This window comes from Rana temporaria, chromosome 5 (assembly GCF_905171775.1).
Source record: "Rana temporaria chromosome 5, aRanTem1.1, whole genome shotgun sequence".
In the NCBI taxonomy this organism is placed as follows: domain Eukaryota; kingdom Metazoa; phylum Chordata; class Amphibia; order Anura; family Ranidae; genus Rana; species Rana temporaria.
Window position 1 is genome coordinate 339,946,453 of NC_053493.1, and position 27,527 is coordinate 339,973,979.

General features: G+C 50.3%; 1 protein-coding gene across 2 annotated transcripts in view; it reads right to left on the reverse strand.

Annotated features, from left to right (window-relative positions):
- UBE2W (ubiquitin conjugating enzyme E2 W) overlaps positions 1-16,948 on the reverse strand; it is a 73,317-nt gene extending 56,369 nt beyond the window's left edge. For both annotated transcript variants that reach the window (XR_005749521.1, XM_040354431.1), the window contains exon 1: positions 16,861-16,948. Coding sequence is in view for 1 of the 2 variants with exons in the window: in XM_040354431.1 (XP_040210365.1) it covers positions 16,861-16,875 (15 nt within the window). In the remaining variant the exon portion in view is untranslated. The remainder of the gene's footprint in view (positions 1-16,860) is intronic.
- Between the last annotated feature and the right edge of the window lie 10,579 nt (positions 16,949-27,527).

The window sequence follows — 27,527 nt, forward strand, 5'->3', positions numbered from 1 at the left end:
AGGACAGAACCCAGGAAGCCTAAAAAAAATATTCCTATCTATTTTTACTAGTGCTAGCAGCATAACGTTTAAACATAATTGACTGAGAGAGTTAAGTTCTGCTTCAAGTGAAACTTAGGTCCCTTTCACACTTGTGGGACAAAGTCACGCAATTTGGCCGCGATTCGTGGCCATAATTTCAGGGTATGCCTGTGTAAGTGGCATCAAAATCGGACCAAAGTAGTGCAGGGACTACTTTGAAGTCGGCACAACTTAAAGTCGTGCCAATATGAATGGTAGTCATTAAAAATCATTGATAATGACTTGTCATGCGATTTTGCAGTCCAAAATCATGGAACAAGTGGTATAAGTGTGAAAGGGGGCCAAGAGCACACCAAGGCTAGGTTCACACTTGACCGCACTTCAGCGGGTGGTTGCGGGAATCGCAGCTGTTCCTGCATCCGCAACCACCTGCAGCCAATTCGCACTGCTCTGCAGAGACACGGAGTTGCCTTTCATTCTTAATGGCGCTCCCATGCATCTCAACCTGCAACGTGTTGTTTGAAGGTGTGGGAACTGCAGCAAAATCACTTGGTGCAAAAGCATGATAAGATTTTGTTTTGCAGCCGCTTTTTAAAAAAAGTGCAAGCACCTTTTTTTTGCGGGAAACGCAGGCACAGCAGCCCATTCATCAACGCAAACCGGCACAGGTGTTAACCAGGGGTAAAAGTACCAGTCGTAAATCCTGTTCTTTGCCTATCCAGCAAGCGCCACAGCTCCAATATAATCCACCCTTCTGAGAAGCACTTTCCCAAAGAGGTTAGCTTGCGGGCGCGCTCCCGTGATCCAGCCAGCGGCTATAGACGCAAGTTCCACCCACATACGTAAAGGCCGATCAAACCACACGTGAGGTATGGCCGCATGCGTTAGAGCGAGAGCAATAATTCTAGCACTAGACCTCCTCTGTAACTCTAAACTGGTAACCTGTAAAAAAATTAAAGCGTCGCCTATGACGATTTTTAAGTCCCGAAGTTTGGCGCCATTCCATGAGTGTGTGCAATTTTAAAGCGTGGCAAGTTAGGTATGTATTTACTCGGTGTAACATCTTTCACATTACACAGGTGATCGCCTACAGGGAGAGGCCACCAAAAGGCGATATGACGTATCGCCCAAGCGGTCCCTGGGCGGAAGGGGGAAGTGGGACAGGAAGTCCCATTCCTCCTGAAGCCCCCACTCCCCCCCCCCTCAAAAATGACATGCCAAATGTGGCATGTAAGGGGGGCGAGGAGTGATTTAAGCGGAAGTTCCACTTTTGGGCGGAACTCCGCTTTAAAGACTAAATCCAAGCAGAAATGTTACAGTATCTTTATAAGTCACATTGCTCACCATGAACACCTATGGTCTCCTTTATTACAGGCCAACTGCCCCATATTACATCTGTGTTTAGGATGTAAAGGTGCAGACGTTCCCCCACCCCACACAGCTTGCAGAGGTTTCTCTCCCCTACAGCATCTGTCGCTTTTAAAAATTGGCGCAACTATGCAGGGAAACACAATCTATGAATCAATCATCTGCCCATCCTACATTCATTGATTGGGTTTCATTCATAGACGCTGTAGTATTGCTTCCATGAATGGAGGAGCCAAAGCGGAAAAAGTGGGCATAGTCGTCGGGCACGCTTGATGACAGCACCTCAGGTCTATTAACCCCTGCCACACATACAGTAGTAAGGCGGATGGCATTAAAGGAGAAAGCTTTATAATAAAATAAAAGAAAGATGCACATAGAATCCTTCCCTTGTGCTTATTTTGTATTTTTAAGGTAAATTTAGGCTTTAAAAGAAAATAGATTCCCGTGGAAAAGTTGTGCCCTTAGCTCAGGATTACACAATGTAACACTGCACTGGAGGGTGATTGTTCTGTGAATGTGGGCACACTAGGGCTCTGTTCAGATCTGTGTTCTGCGTGTAGGCAGCCTATTCATTTCAATGGACTGCCCTACCCACAGAAATGCAGGGAAAAAGTCCCGACCCTTTTTATTTTATTTTTTAAATCACACCACACTGAATAGCTATATAAATCCTGTATAATATTAATGGTGGTACGACAAATGCGCCATGGTTTCCAATGTGGGAGGGGGGGGGGGGGGGGGGGGTTAAGACATAATAACTGTACCTCCAGTGCAGGGTGTTTTTCCGTGGGTCAGGAATGCACGCAATTTTGTGCGCATTCCCCAGCCACAGACGTGTGAACCTAGCCTAAAAATGTTTAAGGCTCCGTGCACACCATTGTTTTCTTAAAGGGGTTGTAAAGGAAAGCTTCCTTTACCTTAGTGCAATCCTCCTTCACTTACCTAAACCTTCGATTTTGCTTTTAAATGTCCTTATTTCTTCGGAGAAATCATCACTTCCTGTTCTTCTGTCTGTAACTCCACATCGTAAGGCGAGGCTTTCTTCCTGGTGTGGAGAAAGTCTCTTGAGGTGGGGAGGGGGCGAGCAGGAGTGTCAGGACGCCCACTAACACACAGCTCCTTTCTCTATCTGCAAAGTAGAGAGTGTCCTGACTTGCCCGCTCGCCCCCTCAAGAGGTTTTCTCCACACCAGGAAGAAAGCCTTTCATTACTGTGTGTAGTTACAGACAGAAGAACAGGAAGTGAGGATTTCTCAGAAGAAATAAGGACATTTAAAAAGCAAAATGGAAGGATGAGGTAAGTGAAGGAAGACTGCACTAAAGGTAAAGGAAGCCATTTAGGGGGAAAAAAAATACATTAAAAAAAAAAAAAATTTCCTTTACAACCCCTTTAACCACTTAACCCCCGGACCATATTGCTGCCCAAAGACCAGAGCACTTTTTGTGATTCGGCACTGCGTCGTTTTAACTGACAATTGCGCGGTCGTGCGACGTGGCTCCCAAACAAAATTGGCGTCCTTTTTTCCCCACAAATAGAGCTTTCTTTTGGTGGTATTTGATCACCTCTGCGGTTTTTGTTTTTTGCGCTATAAACAAAAAGAGCGACAATTTTGAAAAAAAATGAATATTTTTTACTTTTTGCTATAATAAATATCCCCCAAAAATATATAAAAAAACATTTTTTTCCTCAGTTTAGGCCGATACATATTCTTCTACATATTTTTCGTAAAAAAATAAAATCGCAATAAGCGTTTATTGATTGGTTTGTGCAAAAGTTATAGCGTTTACAAAATAGGGGGTATTTTTATGGCATTTTTATTAATATTTTTTTTTACTAGTAATGGCGGCGATCAGTGTTTTTTTTTCGGTACTGCGTCATTATGGCGGACACTTCGGACACTTTTGACACATTTTTGGGACCATTGGCATTTTTATAGTGATCAGTGCTATAAAAATGCATTGGATTACTATAAAAATGCCACTGAAGGGGTTAAGTATGTTCCCTGGGTGTGTTCTAACTGTAGGGGGGGGGGGTGGCCTCACTAGGGGAAAAGACTGATCTTCTGTTCATACATTGTATGAACAGAAGGTCAGCATTTCCCCCCCTGACAGGACCGGGAGCTGTGTGTTTACACACACAGCTCCCGGTCCCCGCTCTGTAACGAGCGATCGCATGTGCCCGGCAGCGATCGCGCCCGCCGGGCACAGGAATCGGGGGCGCACCTCCGGCGGCGCGCACGAGCCCCTAGTGGCCTGCACGAGAGCCGACGTTATATTACGTGCTCTCGCGCAGGGGAGCCGACTTGCCGCCGTAAAACGACGGTGGGCAGTCGGCAAGCAGTTAAGCTAAAAAAAAACGCTGGAAAAAATGCTGGATAAAAAAACGCTGATAATACCTTTTTGTAATAGCATTTTAAGGAGTGGTTTTGCAGTTCCTTTAAAAAAAAAAGAAGAAAAAAAATAAATAAATCTAAAAACACGCTATTAGTAGCGTTTAGGAGCTGTAAAAAAAAAAAAGCTAATACTGTAACAGCTTCTAGGAGCTTAACTACTTTCCACCCGGCCACTGCACATATACGGTCGGGTGGGTGCTCTCTCCTGAGTGGACGTTCAGAAACGCCCCTCAGAAGGAGGGGGATCACGCGTGCGTTCCCGCGTAGTGGCGCGATCCCAATGCGCTCGTGTCAGCTGTACACGGTGCATCTCATATCGGCCGTCATGTGATGTAAACAGAGAGTCGGTTGCTAGGCGATCGGCTCTCCTCACACAGAAGTTGTCGGCGAGGAGAGCGGATTGCTGCAGCCGGCTGGTGATCAGTGAGTATGAGCTGTTTTTTTTTTTTACAGCTTTTTACTCACTGATCACCAGTCTAGTGTCACACACAATGTAAATCACACAAAGTAAACGAACATGTCCCCAAAACACATCACCCCACATAGTAAAAACACCTGTCCCCCACATATGTAACAGTAAAATCCTATGTCCCAATGATCATTTGCACAGATATGTCCGTGATCACCTGCACACATCCGTACATGATCATTTAGGTACATCGGTCCCAATTATTATACACTTAACGGAATGTTTTTTACCAAAAACATGTAGCAGAATATATTTTGGCTTAAATTTATGACAAAATTAGATTTTATTAGATTTCTTTGAAAATAGAAAGAAGAAAATATTGTTTTCTTTCCAAATTTTCGCTTTTTTTTGCTTATATCTCAATAAATAAAAAACAGAGTCATAAATAAATACCACCAAAAGAAAGCTCCATTTGTGTGAACAAAATTATAAACATTTAATTTGGGTACAGCGTAGCATGACCGCGCAATTGTCATTGGAAGTGCGAGAGCGCCAAAAGCTGAAAATTGGTCTGGGAAGGAAGGGGGTGAAAGTGCCAAGCATTGATGTGGTTAATTAAACGCTAGTGCACACCTTAGGGCACTTTCACACGGGGCGGATCAGTAATGATCCGCCTCCGTGTGTCCGTAAGCTCAGTGGGGATCGCTCTGTATATGCCCACTGATCCGTCGGATGACAGGGCGGTCTCCGCACACTGTGCAGGGACTGCCCTGTCTTTTCTCCGCTCTCCCCTATGGAGGGATCGGATGAACACGGACCGTGTGTCCGTGTTCATCCGATCCGCAGACGGAAGAAAAAATAGGACATTCTTCCGTCTGCAAAATCGGATCTTTGCTGAGGCGGGTGATTACGGGTGTCAGCGGATGTTTATGCGCTGACACCCACAATCACATAGGACCAATGAATGTCCCTTTTTCATCTGCAACGGATGGATGAAAAAGCGGACATACGGTCCGCACGTGTGAAAGGGGCCTTACAATATTTCTATGTCTCTTGATTCACACAACAACTCCACACCAGTGCAGTTAGCTTGTGAAAAAAAAAAATGTAATAAAACAGAAGAAAAAACGCCAAATTTGAGTGCTGAATATCACAATACAAATATTTTGTTAATTGGTTATATAAAAGTTACATTTTTTTAGTGAATTCACTACATTTGAGTTTTTTTTTTCCCACACACTCATCAGAGTAGTTGTACGTTGTCACCATACTGACACTACTACTCTGGGGGGGTGATCAGGGCCCGATACCAAGCACCCCAGCGGTGCAGATTGCGCTGTTGCATGCTCCAGGGGGTACACACAGTGCCATGAGTGGGGCGACCTACATGTACATCGCGGTGCCTGCTCAAGCCGCCAGCCAGGAGTAACATTCCATTTGTCAGGTTGGCAAGGGGTTAAAGTAAAATTCATACAGTATTCATCTCTTTGTGAAATGACCTCAGGGTCTCTTTAAGACAATGTCATAGATTTCTGCCAGAGCACAAAGTCCTCTTACCTTACACCATCCTAAAGCTTCAGTGTAGCGTGTGAAAGGAGTATACCGTCTAAAAATATGCAGCGCAGAGATCAGGAAAAAGTCTAGGCGCACCTTAGACATGGATTGTCCTATTTACAGTACGGTTTTACTATAGTAATGAAGATCACAATGTGAAGGACATTAGTGAAGACAATTATGAAGGTTATTGTGTATTGCATAGTATCATGCTATGCCCTATTTTATCCCCCCCGCGCATACTGTGTTCCTGCTACACCTCAAACAGCTAAAACTGCACGGTTTTCCCCGCGGATAGCAGCCTTTACACTTTTTTTTTTATGCCGCCAGCCATTCTTACTTAACCAGGCGCTCAATCTCAGTCCCAGTCTGGGTAACCATACCCATGGGCTGCAGTAGCAACAATGCAAATGTAACAGCAGCGATTGTGCTATTCCCGCTGGCATTACAGCTCAGAGTGTGCAAGGTGGTGGAATCCTCCAGTGACATCATCTCCTCTACACTATTCCCTCTGTCCATAAAGGGACAGACAGTATTTATCTCCTTCTATAAAGCCTACCAAGTTCTTGCAAGGCAAATCTCCCAGTGTCATGAAGGTACATCACATGCTACCAAACGGAAGCCTCCATTGTAATCTCTTCCCAGGCTTGTTTCTTTAGAAATAGGGAGGAGACAGGCAAGGTCACGTGACCAAGTAGTAGGGGAAAATTTTACTTTTCAGCCTAGGTTCACACTGCTGCGAATTCAAAATCGCGGTAAAATGTGCGATTTTACCGCGATTTCGCGGCTGCGATTTTGCCGCGATTTCGGCCGCAATTTAATGTAAATCGCGGCCCGAAATCGCAAAAAGTAGTACAGGAACTACTTTTTGAAATCGCAGATGTGGCGTCGCACTGATTAGGACAGTGCCATTGCTGACAATTGCCGCCGATTTGAGATGCGATTTGACATGTCAAATCGCATCTCAAATCGTTCCAAATCGTACCCAGTGTGAACCAGGGCTAAAAGGGGTTTATTGCATGTATTTGTAGGTTTCTCTACTGAACTTTGTCCTGATGGCTCCTTCAGATGCAGTAAATTCTACATCCACCTAAATGGTACATATGATCAGCTGCGTCCTCTTTGTTTGTGGCCTTTTACAAACTTGGAATACATCAAACCACCCACACAAACCTGATATAACCCACCAATAGGGGTGGGGGCTCACCTAGACAGTGACACCATGCAGATACAAACATAGGAAAATATCCACACTCCAACTGAAAGTCCCATATTCATTGGTACACCAACATTTCAAGGGTACGCAGAGGCTTTTTTTCAAGGTAACATGCAGTCACCTTGAAAAAGAGGGTCTGCATACCCTTGAAACTTGGTATATATACAGAGAGAGGACTTCAATAAACAATCATCTTGGAAGTTCCGTTTAAAATGCTGGATTGTTTCTATGCCTGAATGCAAACTTTCCAGAGCCGGCCAAAGCCCCTAATCGCATATAACCAGTCAAATGAGAAGTTATTTGTGAACAATGGCGGCACTGGACATAGATTTGTGCGCGGTACAAATCTAGCGGCATGACTGCTAGCCAAGCTGTGCGCCCACATACTGCGCATGGAGGAAGATTTTTGTCAGCAGCCACCTGTGTGTGTGGGCCCTTATTTTGGTGCCTTGATCTTCAACTTAAAATAGAACTGAAGTCACCCTGGAGCCACAGGTTCACTTGCCAGAACGCCCATTATAGTTGCACAATATGACAAACGTATCTCCTAGTCTGGAGTTATCAAGGGGGTGAGATGATGTACGGTAGGGGGTGAGAAATAGCGTACGGTAGGGGGTGAGATGGTGTCAGTGTACAGTAGGGGGTGAGATGGTGTCAGTGTACGGTAGGGGGTGACATGGTGTCAGTGTACGGTAGGGGGTGAGGTGGTGTCGGTGTACGGTAGGGGTGAGGTGGTGTCGGTGTACGGTAGGGGTGAGGTGGTGTCGGTGTACGGTAGGGGTGAGGTGGTGTCGGTGTACGGTAGGGGGTGAGGTGGTGTCAGTGTACGGTAGGGGGTGACATGGTGTCGGTGTACGGTAGGGGGTGACATGGTGTCGGTGTACGGTAGGGGGTGACATGGTGTCGGTGTACGGTAGGGGGTGACATGGTGTCGGTGTACGGTAGGGGGTGACATGGTGTCGGTGTACGGTAGGGGGTGACATGGTGTCGGTGTACGGTAGGGGGTGACATGGTGTCGGTGTACGGTAGGGGGTGACATGGTGTCGGTGTACGGTAGGGGGTGACATGGTGTCGGTGTACGGTAGGGGGTGACATGGTGTCAGTGTACGGTAGGGGGTGACATGGTGTCAGTGTACGGTAGGGGGTGACATGGTGTCAGTGTACGGTAGGGGGTGACATGGTGTCAGTGTACGGTAGGGGGTGACATGGTGTCAGTGTACGGTAGGGGGTGACATGGTGTCAGTGTACGGTAGGGGGTGACATGGTGTCAGTGTACGGTAGGGGGTGACATGGTGTCGGTGTACGGTAGGGGGTGAGATGGTGTCGGTGTACGGTAGGGGGTGAGATGGTGTCGGTGTACGGTAGGGGGTGAGATGGTGTCAGTGTACATGGTAGGGGGTGACATGGTGTCGGTGTACGGTAGGGGGTGACATGGTGTCGGTGTACGGTAGGGGGTGACATGGTGTCGGTGTACGGTAGGGGGTGAGATGGTGTCAGTGTACGGTAGGGGGTGACATGGTGTCAGTGTACGGTAGGGGGTGACATGGTGTCAGTGTACGGTAGGGGGTGACATGGTGTCAGTGTACGGTAGGGGGTGACATGGTGTCGGTGTACGGTAGGGGGTGACATGGTGTCGGTGTACGGTAGGGGGTGACATGGTGTCGGTGTACGGTAGGGGGTGACATGGTGTCGGTGTACGGTAGGGGGTGACATGGTGTCGGTGTACGGTAGGGGGTGACATGGTGTCGGTGTACGGTAGGGGGTGACATGGTGTCGGTGTACGGTAGGGGGTGACATGGTGTCGGTGTACGGTAGGGGGTGACATGGTGTCGGTGTACGGTAGGGGGTGACATGGTGTCGGTGTACGGTAGGGGGTGACATGGTGTCAGTGTACGGTAGGGGGTGACATGGTGTCGGTGTACGGTAGGGGGTGACATGGTGTCAGTGTACGGTAGGGGGTGACATGGTGTCAGTGTACGGTAGGGGGTGACATGGTGTCAGTGTACGGTAGGGGGTGACATGGTGTCAGTGTACGGTAGGGGGTGAGATGGTGTCAGTGTACGGTAGGGGGTGACATGGTGTCAGTGTACGGTAGGGGGTGACATGGTGTCAGTGTACGGTAGGGGGTGACATGGTGTCAGTGTACGGTAGGGGGTGACATGGTGTCAGTGTACGGTAGGGGGTGACATGGTGTCAGTGTACGGTAGGGGGTGACATGGTGTCGGTGTACGGTAGGGGGTGACATGGTGTCGGTGTACGGTAGGGGGTGACATGGTGTCAGTGTACGGTAGGGGGTGACATGGTGTCAGTGTACGGTAGGGGGTGACATGGTGTCAGTGTACGGTAGGGGGTGACATGGTGTCAGTGTACGGTAGGGGGTGACATGGTGTCAGTGTACGGTAGGGGGTGACATGGTGTCAGTGTACGGTAGGGGGTGACATGGTGTCAGTGTACGGTAGGGGGTGACATGGTGTCAGTGTACGGTAGGGGGTGACATGGTGTCAGTGTACGGTAGGGGGTGACATGGTGTCGGTGTACGGTAGGGGTGAGATGGTGTCAGTGTACGGTAGGGGGTGACATGGTGTCGGTGTACGGTAGGGGTGAGATGGTGTCGGTGTACGGTAGGGGGTGACATGGTGTCGGTGTACGGTAGGGGGTGAGATGGTGTCGGTGTACGGTAGGGGGTGAGATGGTGTCGGTGTACGGTAGGGGTGAGATGGTGTCGGTGTACGGTAGGGGGTGACATGGTGTCGGTGTACGGTAGGGGGTGAGATGGTGTCAGTGTACGGTAGGGGGTGAGATGGTGTCAGTGTACGGTAGGGGGTGAGATGGTGTCAGTGTACGGTAGGGGGTGAGATGGTGTCAGTGTACGGTAGGGGTGAGATGGTGTCGGTGTACGGTAGGGGTGAGATGGTGTCGGTGTACGGTGAGATGGTGTCGGTGTACGGTAGGGGGTGAGATGGTGTCGGTGTACGGTAGGGGGTGAGATGGTGTCGGTGTACGGTAGGGGGTGAGATGGTGTCAGTGTACGGTAGGGGGTGACATGGTGTCGGTGTACGGTAGGGGGTGACATGGTGTCGGTGTACGGTAGGGGGTGACATGGTGTCAGTGTACGGTAGGGGGTGACATGGTGTCGGTGTACGGTAGGGGGTGACATGGTGTCGGTGTACGGTAGGGGGTGAGATGGTGTCAGTGTACGGTAGGGGGTGAGATGGTGTCGGTGTACGGTAGGGGGTGAGATGGTGTCGGTGTACGGTAGGGGGTGAGATGGTGTCAGTGTACGGTAGGGGGTGAGATGGTGTCAGTGTACGGTAGGGGGTGAGATGGTGTCGGTGTACGGTAGGGGGTGAGATGGTGTCGGTGTACGGTAGGGGGTGACATGGTGTCAGTGTACGGTAGGGGGTGACATGGTGTCGGTGTACGGTAGGGGTGAGATGGTGTCGGTGTACGGTAGGGGGTGACATGGTGTCAGTGTACGGTAGGGGGTGACATGGTGTCAGTGTACGGTAGGGGGTGAGATGGTGTCGGTGTACGGTAGGGGGTGACATGGTGTCGGTGTACGGTAGGGGGTGACATGGTGTCGGTGTACGGTAGGGGGTGACATGGTGTCGGTGTACGGTAGGGGGTGACATGGTGTCGGTGTACGGTAGGGGGTGACATGGTGTCGGTGTACGGTAGGGGGTGACATGGTGTCGGTGTACGGTAGGGGTGAGATGGTGTCGGTGTACGGTAGGGGGTGACATGGTGTCAGTGTACGGTAGGGGTGAGATGGTGTCAGTGTACGGTAGGGGGTGACATGGTGTCAGTGTACGGTAGGGGGTGACATGGTGTCAGTGTACGGTAGGGGGTGACATGGTGTCGGTGTATGGTAGGGGGTGAGATGGTGTCAGTGTACGGTAGGGGGTGAGATGGTGTCAGTGTACGGTAGGGGTGAGATGGTGTCAGTGTACGGTAGGGGGTGACATGGTGTCGGTGTACGGTAGGGGGTGAGATGGTGTCGGTGTACGGTAGGGGGTGAGATGGTGTCAGTGTACGGTAGGGGGTGAGATGGTGTCGGTGTACGGTAGGGGGTGAGCTGGTGTCGGTGTACGGTAGGGGGTGAGATGGTGTCGGTGTACGGTAGGGGGGTGAGATGGTGTCAGTGTACGGTAGGGGGGTGAGATGGTGTCAGTGTACGGTAGGGGGTGAGATGGTGTCAGTGTACGGTAGGGGGTGAGATGGTGTCGGTGTACGGTAGGGGGTGAGCTGGTGTCGGTGTACGGTAGGGGGTGAGATGGTGTCGGTGTATGGTAGGGGGGTGAGATGGTGTCAGTGTACGGTAGGGGGGTGAGATGGTGTACGGTAGGGGGTGAGATGGTGTCGGTGTACGGTAGGGGGTGAGATGGTGTCAGTGTACGGTAGGGGGTGACATGGTGTCAGTGTACGGTAGGGGGTGACATGGTGTCAGTGTACGGTAGGGGTGACATGGTGTCGGTGTACGGTAGGGGGTGACATGGTGTCGGTGTACGGTAGGGGGTGACATGGTGTCGGTGTACGGTAGGGGGTGACATGGTGTCGGTGTACGGTAGGGGGTGACATGGTGTCGGTGTATGGTAGGGGGGTGAGATGGTGTCGGTGTACGGTAGGGGGTGAGATGGTGTCGGTGTACGGTAGGGGGTGACATGGTGTCAGTGTACGGTAGGGGGTGACATGGTGTCAGTGTACGGTAGGGGGTGACATGGTGTCGGTGTACGGTAGGGGGTGACATGGTGTCAGTGTACGGTAGGGGGTGAGATGGTGTCAGTGTACGGTAGGGGGTGAGATGGTGTCAGTGTACGGTAGGGGGTGAGATGGTGTACGGTAGGGGGTGAGATGGTGTCAGTGTACGGTAGGGGGTGACATGGTGTACGGTAGGGGGTGAGATGGTGTCAGTGTACGGTAGGGGTGAGATGGTGTACGGTAGGGGGTGAGATGGTGTCAGTGTACGGTAGGGGGTGAGATGGTGTACGGTAGGGGGTGAGATGGTGTACGGTAGGGGGTGAGATGGTGTACGGTAGGGGGTGACATGGTGTCGGTGTACGGTAGGGGGTGAGATGGTGTCAGTGTACGGTAGGGGGTGAGATGGTGTCGGTGTACGGTAGGAGGTGACATGGTGTCAGTGTACGGTAGGGGGTGACATGGTGTCAGTGTACGGTAGGGGGTGACATGGTGTCAGTGTACGGTAGGGGGTGACATGGTGTCAGTGTACGGTAGGGGGTGACATGGTGTCGGTGTACGGTAGGGGGTGACATGGTGTCAGTGTACGGTAGGGGGTGAGATGGTGTCAGTGTACGGTAGGGGTGACATGGTGTCGGTGTACGGTAGGGGGTGACATGGTGTCGGTGTACGGTAGGGGGTGACATGGTGTCAGTGTACGGTAGGGGGTGACATGGTGTCGGTGTACGGTAGGGGGTGACATGGTGTCAGTGTACGGTAGGGGGTGAGATGGTGTCGGTGTACGGTAGGAGGTGACATGGTGTCGGTGTACGGTAGGGGGTGAGATGGTGTCAGTGTACGGTAGGGGTGAGATGGTGTCGGTGTACGGTAGGGGGTGAGATGGTGTCGGTGTACGGTAGGGGGTGACATGGTGTCAGTGTACGGTAGGGGGTGACATGGTGTCGGTGTACGGTAGGGGGTGACATGGTGTCAGTGTACGGTAGGGGGTGAGATGGTGTCGGTGTACGGTAGGGGGTGAGATGGTGTCGGTGTACGGTAGGGGGTGAGATGGTGTCGGTGTACGGTAGGGGGTGAGATGGTGTCGGTGTACGGTAGGGGGTGACATGGTGTCGGTGTACGGTAGGGGGTGAGATGGTGTCGGTGTACGGTAGGGGGTGAGATGGTGTCGGTGTACGGTAGGGGGTGAGATGGTGTCAGTGTACGGTAGGGGTGACATGGTGTCGGTGTACGGTAGGGGGTGACATGGTGTCGGTGTACGGTAGGGGGTGACATGGTGTCGGTGTACGGTAGGGGGTGACATGGTGTCAGTGTACGGTAGGGGGTGACATGGTGTCGGTGTACGGTAGGGGGTGAGATGGTGTCAGTGTACGGTAGGGGGTGAGATGGTGTCAGTGTACGGTAGGGGGTGACATGGTGTCGGTGTACGGTAGGGGGTGACATGGTGTCAGTGTACGGTAGGGGGTGAGATGGTGTCGGTGTACGGTAGGGGGTGACATGGTGTCAGTGTACGGTAGGGGGTGACATGGTGTCGGTGTACGGTAGGGGGTGAGATGGTGTCAGTGTACGGTAGGGGGTGAGATGGTGTACGGTAGGGGGTGAGATGGTGTCAGTGTACGGTAGGGGGTGACATGGTGTACGGTAGGGGTTGAGATGGTGTCAGTGTACGGTAGGGGTGAGATGGTGTACGGTAGGGGGTGAGATGGTGTCAGTGTACGGTAGGGGGTGAGATGGTGTACGGTAGGGGGTGAGATGGTGTACGGTAGGGGGTGAGATGGTGTACGGTAGGGGGTGACATGGTGTCGGTGTACGGTAGGGGGTGAGATGGTGTCAGTGTACGGTAGGGGGTGAGATGGTGTCGGTGTACGGTAGGAGGTGACATGGTGTCAGTGTACGGTAGGGGGTGACATGGTGTCGGTGTACGGTAGGGGGTGACATGGTGTCAGTGTACGGTAGGGGGTGACATGGTGTCGGTGTACGGTAGGGGGTGACATGGTGTCAGTGTACGGTAGGGGGTGAGATGGTGTCGGTGTACGGTAGGAGGTGACATGGTGTCAGTGTACGGTAGGGGGTGACATGGTGTCGGTGTACGGTAGGGGGTGACATGGTGTCAGTGTACGGTAGGGGGTGAGATGGTGTCAGTGTACGGTAGGGGGTGAGATGGTGTCAGTGTACGGTAGGGGGTGACATGGTGTCGGTGTACGGTAGGGGGTGACATGGTGTCAGTGTACGGTAGGGGGTGAGATGGTGTCGGTGTACGGTAGGGGGTGAGATGGTGTCGGTGTACGGTAGGGGGTGAGATGGTGTCGGTGTACGGTAGGGGGTGACATGGTGTCGGTGTACGGTAGGGGGTGACATGGTGTCGGTGTACGGTAGGGGGTGACATGGTGTCAGTGTACGGTAGGGGGTGACATGGTGTCGGTGTACGGTAGGGGGTGAGATGGTGTCAGTGTACGGTAGGGGGTGAGATGGTGTCAGTGTACGGTAGGGGGTGACATGGTGTCAGTGTACGGTAGGGGGTGACATGGTGTCAGTGTACGGTAGGGGGTGACATGGTGTCGGTGTACGGTAGGGGGTGACATGGTGTCGGTGTACGGTAGGGGGTGACATGGTGTCGGTGTACGGTAGGGGGTGACATGGTGTCAGTGTACGGTAGGGGGTGAGATGGTGTCGGTGTACGGTAGGGGGTGAGATGGTGTCGGTGTACGGGAGGGGGTGAGATGGTGTCGGTGTACGGTAGGGGGTGAGATGGTGTCAGTGTACGGTAGGGGGTGACATGGTGTCGGTGTACGGTAGGGGGTGACATGGTGTCGGTGTACGGTAGGGGGTGACATGGTGTCGGTGTACGGTAGGGGGTGACATGGTGTCAGTGTACGGTAGGGGGTGACATGGTGTCAGTGTACGGTAGGGGGTGAGATGGTGTCGGTGTACGGTAGGGGGTGAGATGGTGTCGGTGTACGGTAGGGGGTGACATGGTGTCAGTGTACGGTAGGGGTGACATGGTGTCGGTGTACGGTAGGGGGTGAGATGGTGTCAGTGTACGGTAGGGGGTGAGATGGTGTCGGTGTACGGTAGGGGGTGACATGGTGTCAGTGTACGGTAGGGGGTGACATGGTGTCAGTGTACGGTAGGGGGTGACATGGTGTCAGTGTACGGTAGGGGGTGACATGGTGTCGGTGTACGGTAGGGGGTGAGATGGTGTCAGTGTACGGTAGGGGGTGACATGGTGTCGGTGTACGGTAGGGGGTGACATGGTGTCGGTGTACGGTAGGGGGTGACATGGTGTCAGTGTACGGTAGGGGGTGAGATGGTGTCGGTGTACGGTAGGGGGTGAGATGGTGTCGGTGTACGGTAGGGGGTGACATGGTGTCGGTGTACGGTAGGGGGTGACATGGTGTCGGTGTACGGTAGGGGGTGACATGGTGTCGGTGTACGGTAGGGGGTGACATGGTGTCGGTGTACGGTAGGGGGTGACATGGTGTCAGTGTACGGTAGGGGTGAGATGGTGTCGGTGTACGGTAGGGGGTGAGATGGTGTCGGTGTACGGTAGGGGGTGAGATGGTGTCGGTGTACGGTAGGGGGTGAGATGGTGTCGGTGTACGGTAGGGGGTGAGATGGTGTCGGTGTACGGTAGGGGGTGAGATGGTGTCGGTGTACGGTAGGGGGTGAGATGGTGTCGGTGTACGGTAGGGGGTGAGATGGTGTCGGTGTACGGTAGGGGGTGAGATGGTGTCGGTGTACGGTAGGGGGTGAGATGGTGTCAGTGTACGGTAGGGGGTGAGATGGTGTCGGTGTACGGTAGGGGGTGAGATGGTGTCAGTGTACGGTAGGGGGTGAGATGGTGTCGGTGTACGGTAGGGGGTGAGATGGTGTCAGTGTACGGTAGGGGGTGAGATGGTGTCGGTGTACGGTAGGGGGTGAGATGGTGTCGGTGTACGGTAGGGGGTGAGATGGTGTCGGTGTACGGTAGGGGGTGAGATGGTGTCGGTGTACGGTAGGGGGTGACATGGTGTCAGTGTACGGTAGGGGGTGACATGGTGTCAGTGTACGGTAGGGGGTGAGATGGTGTCAGTGTACGGTAGGGGGTGAGATGGTGTCGGTGTACGGTAGGGGGTGAGATGGTGTCGGTGTACGGTAGGGGGTGACATGGTGTCAGTGTACGGTAGGGGGTGACATGGTGTCAGTGTACGGTAGGGGGTGACATGGTGTCAGTGTACGGTAGGGGGTGACATGGTGTCAGTGTACGGTAGGGGGTGACATGGTGTCAGTGTACGGTAGGGGGTGACATGGTGTCGGTGTACGGTAGGGGGTGAGATGGTGTCAGTGTACGGTAGGGGGTGACATGGTGTCGGTGTACGGTAGGGGTGAGATGGTGTCGGTGTACGGTAGGGGGTGACATGGTGTCAGTGTACGGTAGGGGGTGACATGGTGTCAGTGTACGGTAGGGGGTGAGATGGTGTCAGTGTACGGTAGGGGGTGACATGGTGTCAGTGTACGGTAGGGGGTGAGATGGTGTCAGTGTACGGTAGGGGGTGAGATGGTGTCGGTGTACGGTAGGGGGTGAGATGGTGTCGGTGTACGGTAGGGGGTGAGATGGTGTCGGTGTACGGTAGGGGGTGAGATGGTGTCGGTGTACGGTAGGGGGTGAGATGGTGTCAGTGTACGGTAGGGGGTGACATGGTGTCAGTGTACGGTAGGGGGTGAGATGGTGTCGGTGTACGGTAGGGGGTGAGATGGTGTCAGTGTACGGTAGGGGGTGAGATGGTGTACGGTAGGGGGTGAGATGGTGTCAGTGTACGGTAGGGGGTGACATGGTGTCGGTGTACGGTAGGGGGTGACATGGTGTCAGTGTACGGTAGGGGTGAGATGGTGTCGGTGTACGGTAGGGGGTGAGATGGTGTCAGTGTACGGTAGGGGGTGAGATGGTGTCGGTGTACGGTAGGGGGTGAGATGGTGTCGGTGTACGGTAGGGGGTGAGATGGTGTACGGTAGGGGTGAGGTGGTGTCAGTGAGTATCATAGAGATGATGAAGTGACAGCACGCAGTCCTCCAGTGTGAGGATGTTGGAGACATAAACTCTGAGGAAACTAATAAAAGAAGCTCCCCTGGCCCCCCCGCTCTCTGCCCCCCACACCCGCTCTTTGCCCCCCGCCGCATTACAAGGCTCCACATACGGGTCATCCGGATATACATTCACGCAGCACTCACCTGCATTGACGCCATGATGGGAACCCGCCCCCTCCCTCCAGGGGTGACGTCACATGTCACATGACAGAAACGAACCCTTTCCAGGCACGCTTGCGCTTAGGCTGTGTGCGGTGTTGTGCTGCGCATGTGCCGGAGAAAAAGACGAGGGGAGAGGATGGGGATGAGTGAATATAGAGTGTGGGGATGAGAATGAGAGGAGGGGATGAGTGAATGTGGAGACAAGGGGGATGGGATGAGTGAATGTGGAGGGGAAGGGATTGGGATGAGTGAATGTGGAGGAAAGAGGATGTAGATGAGTGAATATGAAGAAGAGGCGATAGAGATGAGTGAATGTGAAGAAGAGGGGATGGAGATGAGTGAATGTGGAGGAGAGGATGGAGATGAGTGAATGTGAAGAAGAGAGGATGGGGATGAGTGAATGTGGAGGAGAGGATGGAGATGAGTGAATGTGGAGGAAAGAGGATGGAGATGAGTGAATGAGGAGAGGATGGAGATGAGTGAATGTTAGTGTCAGTGGGAGGAATAGTGTCACAACATTGGTGTCAGTAATCGTTCCCCATTATTGGTATCAATAAGAGGAATAGTACCCCAATAGTGTCAGTGGGAAGAAATGTGCCCCATTATCAGTGTCAGTGGGAAGAATAGTGCCCCATTGTCGGTGTCAGTGGGGAAAAAAATAGTGCTCCATTGTTGATGTCAGTGGGAGGAATAGTGCCCCATTGTTAGTGGAAACAATAGTGCCCCATTGTCGGTGTCAGTGGGAGAAATTGTGCCTCAGTGTCAGTGGGAAGAATAGTGCCCCATTGTCAGTGGGAAGAATAATACCCCATTGTCAGTGTGAGAAATAGTGCCTCATTGTCGGTGTCAGTGGGAAGATAAGTTCCCCAGTGTCAGTGTGAGAAATAGTGCTACATTGTCGGTGTCAGTGGAAAGAACAGTGCCCCATTGTCGGTGTCAGTGGGAAGATAAGTGCCCCATTGTCAGTGTGAGAAATAGTGCTACATTGTCGGTGTCAGTGGGAAGAATAGTGCCCCATTGTCGGTGTCAGTGGAAAGAATAGTGCCCCATTGTCGGTGTCAGTGGGAAGATAAGTGCCCCATTGTCAGTGTGAGAAATAGTGCTACATTGTCGGTGTCAGTGAGAGAAATTGTGCCCCATTGTCAGTGTAAATAGGAAGAATAGTGCTCCATTGTCAGTGTCAGTGAGAGAAATTGTGCCCCATTGTCAGTGTGAGAAATAGTGCTACATTGTCGGTGTCAGTGGGAAGAATAGTGCCCCATTGTCAGTGTCAGTGAGAGAAATTGTGCCCCATTGTCAGTGTGAATGGGAAGAATAGTGCCCCATTGTCAGTGTGAATGGGAAGAATAGTGCTCCATTGTCAGTGTCAGTGAGAGAAATTGTGCCCCATTGTCAGTGGGAAGAATAATACCCCATTGTCAGTGTGAGAAATAGTGCCTCATTGTCGGTGTCAGTGGGAAGATAAGTTCCCCAGTGTCAGTGTGAGAAATAGTGCCCCATTGTCGGTGTCAGTGGAAAGAATAGTGCCCCATTGTCGGTGTCAGTGGGAAGATAAGTGCCCCATTGTCAGTGTGAGAAATAGTGCTACATTGTCGGTGTCAGTGTGAGAAATAGTGCTACATTGTCAGTGTAAATAGGAAGAATAGTGCTCCATTGTCAGTGTCAGTGAGAGAAATTGTGCCCCATTGTCAGTGTAAATAGGAAGAATAGTGCTCCATTGTCAGTGTCAGTGAGAGAAATTGTGCCCCATTGTCAGTGTGAATGGGAAGAATAGTGCTCCATTGTCGGTGTCGTGGGAAGAATTGTGCCCCATTGTCAGTGGAAAGATAAGTGCCCCATTGTTGGTGTCAGTAACTGTGCCCCACTGCTGACAGTAGGGAGAATAATGCCTCAAGGACCGGATAAAAGCAAGCAAAGGGCCACATCCAGCCCCCTGGCCATAATTTGGAGACCAGCGGTCTAGGAGGCTGGCAGCGATGTCAATACATCACTTCCAGTTAGGACAAATGTAAACACATTTTTTTGGAATGCATGAGATCAATTTTTTTATTTTTTTTTATCTCATGCTTTCCTGGGTAAAGGAGAGATCTGGGGTCTTATAGACCCCAGGTGTCTCCATAAAGAGGACCTGACACATGCCTTGTGTCTCTCAGTCTGACACACCGCAACTCTGATCTAGGGAAAGAGTCTCTGACTGAGACTCTTTACCATGTGATCAGCTGTGTCCAATCATGCATGATCACAGTGTAAACAGGAAAAGCCGTGTATCGGCTTTTCCACAGAGGCTAGTAGAGGAGAGCCGATCGGCTGATCCTCTGACAGGGGGGGGGGGGTCTGTGCTGATTGATTATCAGCGCAGCCACCCCCAGGATGCCCACACTGGACCACCAGGGACGCCCGCCACTTGTGACCACCTGGTATGCCACCAGGGATGCCAATCAGTGCTCACAATGGAGGCCAATCAGTGCCTATAATTGATGCCAATCAGTGCCAAACACTAATGCCTGCCAATCAGTGATGCCCATCAGTGCCACCCATCAATGTCCATCAGTGCCACCTATAAATACCCAGCCGTGCCACCTATGTGTGCCCATCAGTGCCACCTATCAGTGCCGCATATTACTGCCCATCATCAGTGGCCATCAGTGCCACCCATCAATGTCCATCAGTGCCACCTATAAATACCCAGCCGTGCCACCTATGTGTGCCCATCAGTGCCACCTATCAGTGCCGCATATTACTGCCCATCATCAGTGCCACCTCATCAGTTCCACTTCACTGGTGTCACCTCATCGATGCCCATCAGTGCAGCCCCATCAATGCCCTTCAGTGAACACAAATTTACAAAGTTTTGTAACAGAAACAAAAAATAAATTGTCTTTTTTTAATTTGTTTAGCAGAGAAAAAAATCCCAGAGGTGATCAAATACCACCCAAAAAAACTCTATTTGTGGGAACAAAACGCTAAAAATTTTGTTTGGGTACAGTGTAGCATGACCGCGCAATTGTCATTCAAATTGCCTACAGCGCTGAAAATTAGTCTGGACAGGAAGGTGTATAAGTGCCCTGTATTGAAGTGGTTAAAGTGTATTTTTCCCCCAAAACAATTGTGTTAGAAAAACCGCTGCGCAAATACTGTGCAACATAAAAAATTGCAATGACCACCATCTTATTCTGTAGGGCCTCTGCTAAAAAAGAAATATATAGAGCGACCATCAATGTAATAAAATGTGCCATAAAAGTCTCCCTACAAAGAACTTCTCCTGCTGCCTGCATGGCACGGCACTTTAAATGTATTGTTACTTTTATGGTAGTGTCACTTTTAGGGTAGAATTAAACGTGCGTCTAAATCTCCTTTTAGGCCTGGTTCACACCTACAGTTGTGTTCAAAATTATTCAACCCCCCAATGCTGTAAAGGGTTTTAGGGAATTTAGTGTACATTTGTAATTGTATTCAGAATGAAATCCTACAAGGACTTCTTAAAGAACCATATGCAACTAAAATGACATCAATTGGTTTTGTAATACAGTAGTAAATGTTTCTTTTGTGAATTCTTCATTTACACAATTATTCAACCCTTTAAAGACTACCACTCTGAAGAACAGAGGTTCATTGAAGTGTTTTCAATCAGGTATTGAAAACACCTGTGGATGTCAGGGAGCAGCAATAAAGCCTAATAAGCACAAATCAGGCAGCTTTAAAATGACTGTGATACTCAGCTCCTTCTAGACATTTACTGGTGTGGTTACAAACATGGTGAAGTCAAGAGAAGATTGCAAAGATGTTAAACATACCAAGAGACACCATAGGAAGCATCATTCGCAAATTGAAGGCAAAGTGCACTGTTGAAACGCTACCTGGTCGTGGCAGAAAGAAGATGCTGACTTCGACTGCTGTGCGCTACCTGAAGCGTAGAGTGGAGAAAACTCCCTGTGTGACTGCTGAGGAACTGAGAAAAGATTTGTCAGATGTGGGTACTGAAGTTTCGTCTCAGACAATACGGCGCACACTGCGTAATGAAGGCCTCCATGCCAGAACTCCCAGGCGCACCCCCTTGCTGTCTCCAAAGAAAAAGAAGAGTCGACCGCAGTATGCCAGAAGTCATGTGGACAAACCACAGAAGTTTTAAGGATTGTGTTCTGTGGACTGATGAAACAAAATTAGAACTGTTTGGGCCCATGGATCAACGCTATGTTTGGAGGAGGAAGAACAAGGCCTATGATGAAAAGAACACCTTGCCTACTGTGAAGCATGGCGGGGGGGTCAATCATGCTTTGGGGCTGTTTTGCTTCTGCAGGTACAGGGAAGCTTCAGCGTGTGCAAGGTACCATGAATTCTCTTCAGTACCAGGAGATATTGGATGACAATGTGATGCAGTCCGACACAAACCTGAGGCTTGGGAGACGTTGGACCTTTCAACAGGACAATGATCCCAAGCATACCTCCAAGTCCACTAGAGCATGGTTGCAGATTAAAGGCTGGAACATTTTGGAGTGGCCATCGCAGTCACCAGACTTAAATCCGATTGAGAACCTCTGGTGGGACTTAAAGAAAGCAGTTACAGTGCGCAAGCCTAAGAATGTGACTGAACTGGAGGCTTATGCCCATGACGAATGGGCGAAGATACCCGTAGATCGCTGCAAGACACTTGTGTCAAGCTATGCTTCACGTTTAAAAGCTGTTATAACTGTAAAAGGATGTTGTACTAAGCTTGAATGTCACTTGGGGGTTAAATAAAACTGATAATGATGTGAGCACAGAAAAGACATTTGTGGTTATTTCATTATAAATGTTATGTTATATTTGTCTGACCTACACGTGCCTCTTTGATTTAATTGTAAGCAGGATGACCGAATGATCAAAATCAATGTCAAACTGGGCAAAACAATCAATTTCAGTGGGGGTTGAATAATTTTGAATACAACTGTATGCATTTTTTTTCCTATGGATGTAGTTCACATCTGCATTTTATGGAAAGGGCCAGGGAATTTTTTCTGGTTTTTGGTTCCATAGATTTCAAAAGCGTGTATTGAAAAACACAAAATGCACCTGGAATATGCAAACTGCAACCTGCATAGGTGTGAATCAGGTCTAACTCTAAAGCCTGATCCTCTTTCAGATTGCGCTTCATAGACTACTAACAGGTGGTGAGGACACAATGTGATGCCTCCTGACTGCCTGTTTTTGCACGCGTTTGTGGCACGTCCCCATTTGCGTGAGTGTGTGGCGTTCGCTACATGTTAGGTAAACTTTTCTGTGGACGCAAATCATAATGACTGTGGAATGTAAACACCCCTTAGCTTAATCACTTGCTTACTGGGCACATACCGTATTTATCGGGGTATTGCACGCTCCGGCGTATAGCGCACACCCCTAATGTAGACCCGAAATTTCTGTAAAAAAACATTACATTTTATTACTTACAGTTTTGGTGTCTTGCCCGGCGTCTTTGTCTGGTCCGGCGGCCTCGTTGGTGTCCTCCCTGCTTCTCCCGCGCTGTCTCCGAGTCGAATCCCCGCTTCCCGCACTGTGTTTGAACGCCGCCGCCGACATATACCGAGCGCAGTACACTCGTGCACACTCGCCCACGCTCGACTTCTCACGCATAAACGTCACAGAGCGTGCCCACGAGCGAAGCCGAGCCTGGCCGAATGTACCCGAGTGTACTGCGCTCGGTATATGTCGGCGGAGGCGTTCAAACTGAGCGCGGGTATCGGAGTATATCGCGCACCCACGATTTTCCCCCCCTCCTGCCCAGGTGAAATTTCAGCTTCCGGCACTGTGTCGCTTTAACTGACAATTGCGCGGTCCTGCGACGTGGCCCTCAAACAAAATTTACGTCCTTTTTTCCCCACAAATAGAGCTTTCTTTTGGTGGTATTTGATCACCTCTGCGGTTTTTATTTTTTGCGCTTTAAACAAAAAAAGAGCGACAATTTTGAAAAAAAAAACAATATTTTTTACTTGTTGCTATAATAAATAGCCCAATTTATTTTTTCTCAGTTTAGGCCGATACGTATTCTTCTACATATTTTTGGTAAAAAAATAAAATAAAAATCGCAATAAGCGACTGGTTTGCGCAAACGTTATAGCACCTACAAAATAGGGGACAGAATTTTTTTTTTTTTTTACTAGTAATGGCAGCGATCTGCGATTTTTATCGGTACTGCGACATTATGGCGGACACATCAGACACTTTTGACACATTTTTGGCACCATTCACATTTATACTGCGATCAGTGCTATAAATATGCACTAATTACTGTATAAATGTGACTGGCATTGGGGTTAACAATAGGGGGTGAGGAAGGGGTTAAATGTGTACCCTGCATAGTGTTCTAACTGTGGGGGAAGGGGACTGACTGGGGGAGGTGACCGATCTGTGTCCCTATGTACAAGGGACACAGATCAGTCTCCTCTCTCCCTGACAGAACGTGGATCTGTGTGTTTACACACACAGATCCACATCCTTGTCTCTGTAACCGCTGATCGCAGGTGCCTGGTGGACATCGCGGCTGCTAGGCACGCGCATCGGCATCTCAGTGATGCGGCGCGTGCCCCTAAGTGGCTGGAGGCCGTATATAGACGGCCTCCCGGCAAGTAAGATCCACACTGCGGCCGTATAAAGTCGTACGGCTGTCAGGAAGTGGTTAAGGTGCATTTTTGCCGCCTCCCAAGTGCATATCTAAAAGAAGACTAATGTGTTTGCAAAGCACAATTGTAACCCGTATTTAACCACTTGCCGCCCGCCAATGACAAATTGACGTCGGCAAAGTGGTTGTAGAATCCTGACTGGACGTCATATGACGTCCTCAGGATTCTGAGCCGCTGCGCGCCCCCAGGGGCGCGCATCGCGGCGATCGTTGTTGCAGGGTGTCAGTCTGACACCCCGCAACACCGATCTCGGTAAAGAGTCTCTCACGGAGGCTCTTTACCATGTGATCAGCCGTGCCCCACCACGGCTGATCACGATGTAAACAGGAAGAGCCGTTGACAGGGGGGGTTCGCGCTGATTGTTTATCAGCGCAGCCCCCCCTCGGATCGCCACACTGGACCACCAGGGAAGGACAACAACAAAAAACAAAGTCTCAAAAAAAAAAGTCTAAAAAAAAAAAAAAAAAAGTCAAGAAAAAAAAAAACACAACCATTAAAAAATAAAAAAAGATGCCAATCAGTGCCCACAAATGGGCACTGACTGGCAACATAGGAAAAGTAAGTGCCGCCCCACAGTGCCCATCAGTGCCACCCCACAGTGTCCATCAGTGCCACCCCACAGTGTCCATCAGTGCCACCCCACAGTGCCCATCCATGCCCAGTGCCCACCTATCAGTGCCCATCTGTGCCACCCATAAGTATCCATCAGTGCCACCCATGAGTGCCCATCAGTGCCGCCTATGTGCCCATCAGTGCCGCCCATGAGTGCCCATCAGTGCCGCCTATGTGCCTATCAGTGCCGCCTATGTGTGCCCATCAGTGCCGCCTATGTGTGCCCATCAGTGCCGCATACCAGCGCCGCCAATCAGTGCCACCTTATCTGTGCCCGTCAGCACTACCTCATCGATGTCCATCAGTGCCATCTCATCAGTGCCGCCATATCAGTGCCCGTAATTGAAAGAGAAAACGTACTTATTTACAAAAAATTAACAGAAAAAAATAAAAACGTATTTTTTTTTCAATATTTTCAGTCTTTTTTTAGTTGTTGCGCAAAAAAAAAAATCGCAGAGGTTATCAAATGCCACCAAAAGAAAGCTATATTTGTGGGGAAAAAAGGACACCAATTTTGTTTGGGTACAGTGTAGCATGACCGCGCAATTGCCATTCAAAGTGCGACAGTGCTGAAAGCTGAAAATTGGCTTGGGCGGGAAGGTGCGTAAGTGCCCTGTATGGAAGTGGTTAAGATGGTATGTAACATGGTACTGTGCACCTCTCCCCGATCGCCCAACCCCCTGCTCCTGTCTGTCAGACTTTTAAAACAGCACAGCTGTACTAGCAAGCGGACAGTGGTTTCTTTGGAAGACACCCCAGAGACTGGAGAAAGCAGCCGGGGATTAATTAATGATGATCTGTAACCTAGCCAGGCAGACAGGATTCAGGTGTCTATCCTCATGGCGAGGGTCAAAACAGTGGGTGGATCAGTTATTCCTGAGATACAGTACTGTGCAAAAGATTTGGGCACGTGTAAAGAAATGCTGTGAAGTAAGAATGTTTTCAAAAATATTTATTTTAACTGTTTCTTTTTTAACAGAAGAAAAATCTGACTACACTTTGACTTCAAACCAGCACCACTTCTTACCACTTCTTACACTTGCACACTTTTTACACGTGCACAAAGTCAGCAACAATGTAGGATTAGAGTGTCAGGTATATGATTTATCAATTATATTATATACATCTGACTCTAATCCTACATGTAGCACTACCCCTGTTGGAGCTGCTGGTTTGAATTTGGGCCTGCCGTTACCTCACCGTTCATCACGTTCGTCTCAGGCCCCGTACACACGTCTGAGGAACTCGACGGGCAAAACACATCGTTTTGCTCGTCGAGTTCCTTGTGAAGCCACCGAGGATCTCGGCGAGCCAAGTTTCCCCATTGACTAACGAGGAAATAGAGAACATGTTCTCTATTTGGCTCGACAAGTTCCTCGTCGGCTTCCTCGGCCAAAAGTGTACACACCACCGGGTTTCTCGGCAGAATGCGGCTCCGATCGAGTTTCTGGCTGAATTCTGCCGAGAAACTTGGTCGTGTGTACGGGGCCTCAGGGATCCTCCTTGAAGAGTTATTCACAAATGTCTGCACCAACACTTAGTCTCTTTTTCTAAAAGGTTTTATTAAACAAACTCAGACAGAGGGATGGAGGCTACCCGCTTGTTGAGTAATCTTTGTGATCGGGCAAGCCTTGGCAGAGCTCTGGTACTTCCAAGTCCAGAAGGCACACAAGGATTTGGAGACTTGTACACCATAGTATTAACAGACAGCTTTCCTGACCCAAACAAACTGGTACCTCTGGCCAGGATCTCATTAGTAGCAACTGGGGATTCCACACTAGGTGATGTCTTCCCCGTGTCCATTGCAAAAGTTCCAAAGACACAGCTACACAGTACCAGGATCTTTCAGCCAGCCAGCAGTACTGTGAGGTAGATTGGCCAGGATGTGTCCTCCAATTGAATCCCCAATTGTTCGGCTTCTTCCCGCAGGCAAGACAGCAAGCACAAGACCACCACTGGACCAGTAGGCCCCAGAAACTCCTGGGCCTACTCTCAGTAGCAGAGCCTCGGGCCAGCAGGCCCCGAGGCCAAAAATACTTCTAGCACTTCCCTGAGGCCAGGAGGGCCATCAGGTCAGGATCGGAAGACCCCGCCAGAACAGTGTCTGTCCCTTAAGTACCCTCTCCCAGATGTGGACAAGAAGGACTGACTCGCAGTCTCTGCTCTAATTCATCCTGTCAGGAATTTGAACCTGGGACCTTTTATGTGTCTGGAGTTGACTCTTCCCACTGAGCTATCTGGTATGCTGGACAGCTCCTGGCTTGATCTATTAACTATTTTATCTGATCCATTGGACAACTTTGCCTTGTGTCTTGATTGCTGTTGAACTTTGAACTCCTTGCTCCTCCCATGAACTTTTTATATAAGCCTTGTCTCAGCACTTCCTCTTTGCCAGGTTATTGTGCCTTCTCAGCCAGTGCCTTGCTCTTGTCTGCCCTGCTGCTGTCTGTATTTTGCTACCACTCATGATCGAACCTTGGCTTGTTCCTTAACTACTCTACTGCCTGATCCCAACCTGCAACTACTCATTACTGACCTTTTGGCTTGTTTACTGACCACACTGCCATTTGATCCTTATCTGCTCATGCGCTACTGGACCCCGGCTTGCTCACACCCTTGTGGGGCAAACTTGAGGGCCGTGACCTGGTACTAGCACGCAGCTAAATCCATCTCCACCATCAGGAGCTCTGGTGAATACCAGTTAGTACTTAGACTCCACACCTCAGGTGATCCTGTGTCATCTGCCAGTGTGACTGCCTGTGTACCTATCCTGCTGGTTGGTGGTAGTCCTGCAACTGCTATAGCAGCCTGACAACTGATCGTAAAACATCCCATTCAGATCTATCAGGTTGAGGTCAAGACTCTGTGTGGGCCAGTCAAGTTCCTCCACCCCAAACTTGCTCATCAATGTCTTTATGGACCCTGCTTTGTGCACTGTTGTGCACAGTCATGTTGAAACAAAAAGGGGCCATCTCCAAATGGTTCCCACAAAGTTGGGAGCATGAAATTGTTCAAAATGTCTTGGTATGCTGATGCCTTAAGAGTTCCCTTCACTGGAACTAAGGGGCCAAGCCCAACCCCTGAAAAACAACCCCACACCATAATCCTCCCCTACACCAAATGATTTGGACCAGTGCACAAAGTAAGGTCCATAAAGACATGGATGAGCAAGTTTGGTGTAGAGGAACTTGACTGGCCTGCACAGAGTCTTGACCTGATAGACCTAAATGGGATAAATTAGAGTGGAGACTGCGAGTCAGACCTTCTCGTCCAATATCAGTGCCTGACCTCACAAATGCGTTTCTGGAAGAATGGTCAAAAATTCCCATAGACACACTCCTAAACCTTGTCGACAGCCTTCCCAGAAGAGTTGAAGCTGTTATA